At 32.0% G+C, this 7,796-nt stretch overlaps 1 protein-coding gene across 1 annotated transcript; it reads right to left on the reverse strand.

Annotated features, from left to right (window-relative positions):
- Positions 1-1,633: 1,633 nt before the first annotated feature.
- Positions 1,634-5,790, reverse strand: LOC141454327 (uncharacterized). Its single transcript, XM_074128437.1, has 4 exons — positions 5,633-5,790; positions 4,277-4,489; positions 4,066-4,183; positions 1,634-1,915 (listed from the first exon to the last, which is right to left on the reverse strand). The coding sequence occupies exons 1-4, from the start codon at positions 5,653-5,655 to the stop codon at positions 1,727-1,729; spliced, it is 543 nt and encodes a 180-aa protein (XP_073984538.1). The 5' UTR covers positions 5,656-5,790; the 3' UTR covers positions 1,634-1,726.
- Positions 5,791-7,796: the final 2,006 nt, after the last annotated feature.

Genomic DNA, 7,796 nt, shown 5'->3' on the forward strand with positions numbered 1-7,796 from the left:
GCGATCCTAAGTTGAAGTTAATTCCATCTGCGTGAAATGTTAAAGCCGATTTATGGACAAAATTTGTTTTTTCTTTCATAATTCCTATTCTTTCTCATCCTTTAATGCACATTTTAGTATTAAAATTGAAATCAATATAAAAAAAAGATAAAAATAAATTATGGGACTCCACATTGGCAGTAACTGACGTAAGATCGAGCATTGGCAATCCAGTGTTAAATACACAGAAGGTTTACTAAATGTCAACAAATTCAGGCTCCATTAAAAGTTTAAAATTTCAGTTAGTAACTAATTGTATATACAATTTTTTTCGTGTTAGTATAGCCAACCATGTATAATATTATATAAAATACAGAAGTCACATGATGTCAGGAACATGACTAGGTTTTAATTTGTTAGATTTATATATTTTTTTTTAACCGAATCAACCTAAATGGTAGAACGGTTGTTCAGAATTATCGAAGCATGTAAGCATAAGATTTTTGTGGCAATGTGGCGTTCATGTGTTATTAAATACTATGGCGAGGGTTTTCGCCACAAGTTACGTCCTGATGAAGGAATGTGCAAGGCGAGTCGTGCCAGAATCATACAACTGACTCGTATCCCTCTAAATTACTTGCACTCTATCCCCAGCATCATCTCATTCTTGTACAGTTTGTATTATTCAGGTTTTATAGATGAATTTCATGTAACATTAGAAAAAGTTTTAAGCTGAAATTGGTATCTCAAATTAAGGAATCAATTTATTGCTACAAATAATTATTTATTTGTTTTATCTGTGTGTAATTTTGTTCTCGTATTCCTGTAAGACGAATTCAAGATAGAATTCGTTTTTGACTCCGTAATTCAAATTACAACTGTAGTAGAACAATTCCTTCTCTTTTTTAAAAATTAAATGTGCTTGTTTGTATAATAATAATAGTAGAATAATTTGAAACAGAGTTAAAGTAAAGTAAGTATTGATTATCATTTATTAAAATTCTATTCTTTAAAAAGTATGTCATGAATCAAAAATGACATCGTGAGAGACTGTGTCATCTAAGAAATTCTAAAAAATAATAATGAAAATTTAATGGAGCAGAATTTCTCAAATGATGATACATGTGTTAAACATAAAAATGCAATATGAATTTGATGAAACTTCAAGAGGATGCAAAATTGGTAACCTGGAATTGATTGAAGTACTGTGAAAATCCAGAAGAATGGCGAATGTAAATCCTTGTAGTTTTCTAAAATAACTGTGTTATTAGAGTAAATATTAATATAAATAAGAAAACTTGAAAAAGAGACGAGAGAAAACCTTACCCAATGATCCAATTGTAGGCTTTATTTAATGACTCTTTATGCCGAGGATATGAAGCGGTACCGCTTCAAAAACAAACATTTCTTAAATAATGTTTAATCCTTTAATTTAAATCATTTTTGCTTCTATCACCACATTTCAAAAGCGATCAACACATTTAGACTAGAACGATGAATGTTTCTTACATGTCACCTGTTAATACTTTAAGAAAAATATTACTTATTAAAGCCCTATTTAATTATAATCAGTTCCCATCTTAACAAAATCAGATTCATTTGCAAATTCTTAAACATATTGTCTATAAAATCATTCTTATAAAATTAAACTCAATTTCTTTTAACGAAAAAAAATTTATTCATCGGAATTAAGTTTGTATTATTGATTGATTGATTTCATTTTATTTTCAGATTGTCTGGATTAAATTCAGGTTGTTAGTGTGGATGAATTTTTATTTAAATTGCAGTAGTTTTGAAAACGGCCTATTCTAAATGAATTAAGGTGACTCAGTTTCCAAGCAATGAAACGATTGAAATTTATGATTAAAATTATTAACATCATTGTACTAATCAGTATAACCATAAACATTGCAGTCATCAAGATCATTATCCAAACCTGTAAACATTGTTTAAAATTCTTATTCATTTTTATCATATTTAATTATTTTATAATTGAAAATAAGTGTGAATAGCACATGGCAGCCCGTTGGGCTAGTACACAGAGGTCTAGGTTCGAGTCTAGTTTAGTTAGTCTTTACTGATTTATGTTTCCAATTGCCCATTGATGTTCACTGTCCAAGTGCCAGTGACCACACTTCTTGAAGCACCCACCATAACTAACAAAATGGGTTAAAAGAATGTTAAGCCTAACCCAAATATCCTGACAAGTATTTAAAGGAAGGCGTTACGTTTTATGGTATCAGAAGCATAAACATGGTCTAGATATAATCTGAATGTAAGAGCATTGAAAGCGTTCTTAATAAATCAAAACCTTAGCTACTCAAAATTCTAGGCTGAGTTATTACGAATACATGAGTTGCTTAAGAATAGAGTGCTGGAAGGGAATCGGTTGAAGTAAAGCATTACAAAGTAGGCTACTGAGTAATTCAGAATCTTCAAAAGTTTCTCTGAAACTTGGGCTCGTCAATTGCGTTCATAAAAATTCTTTCAATAATAAACAATATTTTTTTATTTTTATAAGAAATGTTTTTGAAGTTGCTGAAGAACTTGAAAAGCTAAGTTTAACTTTAAATTAAGGTTAGAAGAATTGGTGGTGTTAAAGGAAGAAGGAAAATAATGTAGACTTATTCGGGTCAACTTTAAGCTTGAAAACTAGCGTTACAACCCTTGCCACTCATATTTATTGATTTATTTGAAATTTAAATCTTCAAGAGCAAATCTTCTGCTTAAGTAAGTTGTTTGAACAAAAGAGACGGGAGAAAACCTTACCCAATGGTCCAATTGTTGGCTTTATTTAATGACTCTTTATGCAGAGGATAAATGGGTACCGCTTCAACCGGGAGAATAGGGTCATTCCTAAGGGTTAAAGAAGAGTCTTTGGGGCAAATTAGAGGATTTAGATGATCAAGAGATGAGGATGAATTTTTTGTTTTTAGTAACGAGCTGAAATGAGGTATTTGATGAATGGTACGTATATGTAATTATGAAAATGGTTTTATTGAATGCGAAGTATGAAGAATTGCTGGTTTGACGAGGGATCTTTGCAGCAAAGACTGAAGGCCACTTATACTTGCCATACCGACAATGTATGTGATTTGGAGTATCAACCCATGAATACTGTTCTGTGGAACCCCCTGTTTCCTCATGAATATATAGGAGAATGAGCCTCATTGACTGACACAGATGAATTGTGAAGTTTAAACGGCGGAACCCAAACTTTCAACCCTTGTGCATTGCCGTTTTTACCTTAGATAGAGATTCAGACCTCAGTACGAGCATGATTTCATTTTGCACAGAATTCAAAACTCTTTTCTTCCTTGTAAAAGCTCTTGCGTCCCTTAGAGCAATGCATACATGAAGCGGTGCAAGATTTTTAAATGCACAGAATGCTCTGTAATCTCAAGCCCCAGAGATTGCAGAAAAAGTCGCTTGCAGTGACTATTATGACGTTTTAAACTTTTAGTTGTTTTGCCCTGCGTTCGAAGTGTACACCACGTCATTGTCGTGGTTTTAATTCCGCAAACTGTTTTTTTTTTTTAACCTAAATTCCACGCTTAACTGGTTAAATTATAGTTAATCCCTCATATTATAATTATCTCGGTTTTTGACAGTTAAGTGACTGGTATAATTCAATATTATATTCAAATCTATCTTAATTTTCACTAGCCTTTCCTAGTCTAGAACTCAAAGATTTCCTCTTGGTTTATATAGGTTATCTCCTTGAATCATTCTACGGCAATAGTTATTAAGTATACACCATTCCATCAACAATTCTTTGGCATGGGAAATGAAAATGGTTCCCCATTTTTTATTGAGAAGGATAGAGATATCTGAAATGATAGTTCGTCTTGACAGTCTAGGATTCACACCGCTGGTGTGACATGACTTCAGCAGAGAAGTAACTGAGTCTATTCCTTCAAAGGGTTTATTAATGTGTAATAGGTTTTGTACAAAATGCTGACCGTAAGGAAAATGGTGGGCAAAATAAAGCAATAATTAAAGTAAGTTAATAGTTAAAGTAAGGTGAATGTTATTTAAAATAAAAAACAAAAAAATAATAATCTACAAAATTCGAATAACACTTACATCACTGCCCAAAATGATTCCTGCCCTAGCCAGATTTATAAAAGCTGACAAATATAAATATAATGATTCTTTGGTTGTAGCAAAAGTAATCCATGGATGATTCCAAACTTTCCACCATCTGTAAACAATTTCAACAGGTTAGTTAACAACAATTTGTGCTAAAAAAAATGTCTACACAAAACAACACACATTCTGAAATTTGTTTATTTACTTGTAATTTACAGTTGGCGGATAACTGGCATGACAGATTTCACAAGTGGGTATACATTTCCTATCAATCCACATATCTAAACATTCTTTATGCACATTGGCTATAGAACCAGTACATTTACATGGTTTTATTAAATCTTGTTCGGACACTTCGTCATAACATATTCTGCATGTAGCCACAGCAATATTTCCAATCACATTTTTTTGATTTTCACTAGAAAATTTGATCAATTTATCGGTTGTTTTGAATGTAAACGAAAATTAATTTTCAATAAATTAGTATTGCAAGAAAAACACTTTTTGCTTTAAGGAAAAAGGATATGTAATTTTCTTTTTCAATAGTCGCAGTTACTTGAAACCAAATTTTAATCAAAACGATATGTTTTGATGTCCCTGGATTCGAAAATATTTCAAATGTTTTTCTAATTGTAAGTGATTAACGAATTTTACAAAATTAAAAACCTTAAAAACGTGATATTCTTTCAGAAGCGACAATTGAATTGCGGAAAGCGAATTTGAGAGGTAGATTCAGTGAAATAGTAAAGCAAAGAGTATTTTCCTCATGAAAATGCATGTTTTTAGATAAGATGATGGGAAAAGTATATGTTTCTAATGAGTCAGAAATTTGACGATGAAAAATAAGAAACAAAACAGAACACCTGTGGGTAGAAATCAATATGAATTATTTAATAAATAAAAAATATTGAAAAGAAATGCTTATAACTTGAAAAGAAAATACCTTGTTTTTGGTAATTAACAGCAGAGATCGAATTTTTTAATTAAAAATGTTAACTAGAGATGTAAGGTTCCGCTAAGTATTGAAAACTTAACCTAATCCAAAGTTTACAATCCAAAATCCTTTGGAGAATTCTATAACAGTACTACAACCTTCTTTTTTTTAAGTATAGAAAATAAATGATATTGGTAATAGAGGTTCTTTATAAATCGGTATATCAACAATTTAAATAAAAATCTATTAAGAGTCAATAAGACAAGTTTGAAATTATATAATATGTATATATTTTTTTTCGTATTGTTCAAGATAACATGAATTTTGGCTTCAAAACAAGTTGTATAAGAGCTCAAGTGCTTCAAAGTAGATTTACCTTTATCACTGTAATTTCTTGTCTATTTTATTTAATTTTTTAAATCATATTGAGAGTACAGAGGTTCAGACTGGGGCTCATTTTTGGTAGGAAGAGATTTGAAAGCTACCAATTTTGAACTCACATTATAAAATTTAATATCGCTATTATTAGGGCTTTATTAAATAAACATTTTAATAAAAACCATCAAACTTGATGGTCTCTTAACTGTCTAGCTAGCAATAAGTCATAAATATTATTAAATTACCTACCACGTAGAGACAGTGTTTGCCATTTTTGTTTCTTGTAGTTGCTGCACTGGAAATTTCGTTAATTAAAAATAAATTAAATTAATTATACTCACATTTTACTTATCATAGTGCACATGTTTATTTAAAATGAACATTTTTTTTATAAATATATACTCATCTGATATGAGTAATATCTATCATTGATTAAATATTTACTTTTATTATAGAATTTTCAGTTTTTTAAAAATCTTTATTGAAATTTTACAACTGCAACAACTGTTGCAAAAAGCAAATTGGTGTAAGATAAAACAATATCAGGAATATGGATCTGTGAAGGCACCGAGTGGTGTCACACCATTATTGTGAAAATATAATTTACTACTCTCACGATTAGAGTAGAAACGGAGGGCCATCTTCTCTTCAATCATTTTGGCGGATCACCTGGTATTGCGGAAGAAGAAGATGGGTTGCTTTAGAGGAATGAAATTTGAGAATACGAGTTTTCGCCAGATCTTTGACGAAAGGGATTTTGAGATCATTATGGATGGTCAGGTTAGAAATATAGAATGGAGTGTTAAGTAGTTTTCGAAGTATTTTTGACTGTAATGTCTGGATGCGCAGATCGTTGGAACGGTTAGTCGATTCCCATACTTAGATGTCGTATGACCAAATAGGTGCAGAAGGTATAAAAGTCTTTTGTTTTGTAGGTTAAGTTTCGAACGTTTGTAAGTAGTCTAGCGAGAAGTTTGTAGCGTTGGTTAGTTTCTTGTCCTTTCAGTCTATTCTGGGGGATTCCGTGTCAACCTATGGACTAGGTACAGTCCAAGGTAGCGTACTTTGTCCACAGTTTGTATCGAAGTTTGGTTCAAGATGATGGGGGGGGGGGGGGTAGAATTTTTCGTCTTAGAGTAAATTCTATACATTTTGATTTCGTAACGTTAGTTTAGATTCGCCATTTATTAGGCCAATCCGGTAAGTGATTAAGTGCGTTGTAAGGGCCCTTGTAGCGGTAAGAGAACCAGATTGCAGTATCATCAGCAAAGGTGGAAAGGATGGTATTTGGATGCTGAGGTATATCTGTTCTATATAAGGAGAAAATTCATTCTGCCCAACCTTTAGAAGTTCCAAAGTTGGGAATAAAATATAATTAAAAAGCAAAATTTAAAGAGCACTCTTACATTATAATTTTCAAAATAAGCTAATTAAATAGATAAATAATTGAGTCTGACGACTTCGCACATATCCTGCATCTTCCTGGTGCATAAATATTAGAATGCAACCATTTATTTACACCTTCTACATTTACTTCCAAAATTTCTTCCCTTTCTGATACTAATTCGTCCTTTGTTTCTTGAATACCCACAACAAGTGATTGCCCTCTAATTGCCTTCATCTGCAGTTCCAAGACATCAATAGTTGGAGAAATCATTTTACTCAACATTAATCATTAGATCCTTCATTTTACTTCTTTTTTTTTGAACCTAGTGGTTATCATGCTTTTTGCAGTTCTGTGGCAGTGCATTTGCCATCTTCATACACAACCTTTTACTAACAAAACCACACTTACGGAACCCCATTTTTAAAGCTGATTCATTCACACTATATATTACATCCATACCTATATACAATTTAATTATATACAGTTATAATATACATTTTACAAGTTTTTATTTACATCACCAAGGACCAATCATTCTGCCAGGATTCATACATGTGTCTTTTAATCTGCTTCGCCACGTCTACTGGCATGGTTCTTTCCATGGTTACCGCCATATGAGCGGCCTCATTGGCAGCTAGGTCAGCGTCTGTGTTACCGGGGATTTTACCTTCTTGATGTTAATAATAACAAAATAATGGGTAAATATATTTGACGTTTACTCAGAGAATATTTAAATTAAAAATTACTTTTTTTAAAATTCAGTTGATTTACTAGATTATCAGAGTTTTTTAGAGGGTTTTGCTCGGGGCCAATATAGTCGTAGGAACATATACGTAGTGTATAACTGATATACACGTGTGGTGGGCAGAATAATTAAAGTGAATGATGATATACAGCAGGCAGGAGGTTGCCCAGTCCAGTTCGTACATGTGTGGGCTCATGTTTGTATATCAGTAGGCACAGGGGGGGGGGAAACAGTCTTGATTTACCACATGCACATAGACTTGCACAAATACAATGCACTGG

This window comes from Rhodnius prolixus, unplaced genomic scaffold (assembly GCF_049639745.1).
Source record: "Rhodnius prolixus isolate KJV_2025 unplaced genomic scaffold, Rpr scaffold_9, whole genome shotgun sequence".
Lineage (NCBI taxonomy): Eukaryota > Metazoa > Arthropoda > Insecta > Hemiptera > Reduviidae > Rhodnius > Rhodnius prolixus.

Coding starts and splice junctions, on each gene's coding strand:
- LOC141454327 (XM_074128437.1), bottom strand. CDS start 5,655: ATGGCAAACACTGTCTCTACGTG. Junction 4,490..5,632: donor GCAAACACTGTCTCTACGTG/GTAGGTAATTTA, acceptor CAAATTTTCTAG/TGAAAATCAAAAAAATGTGA. Junction 4,184..4,276: donor CCGCCAACTGTAAATTACAA/GTAAATAAACAA, acceptor AATTGTTTACAG/ATGGTGGAAAGTTTGGAATC.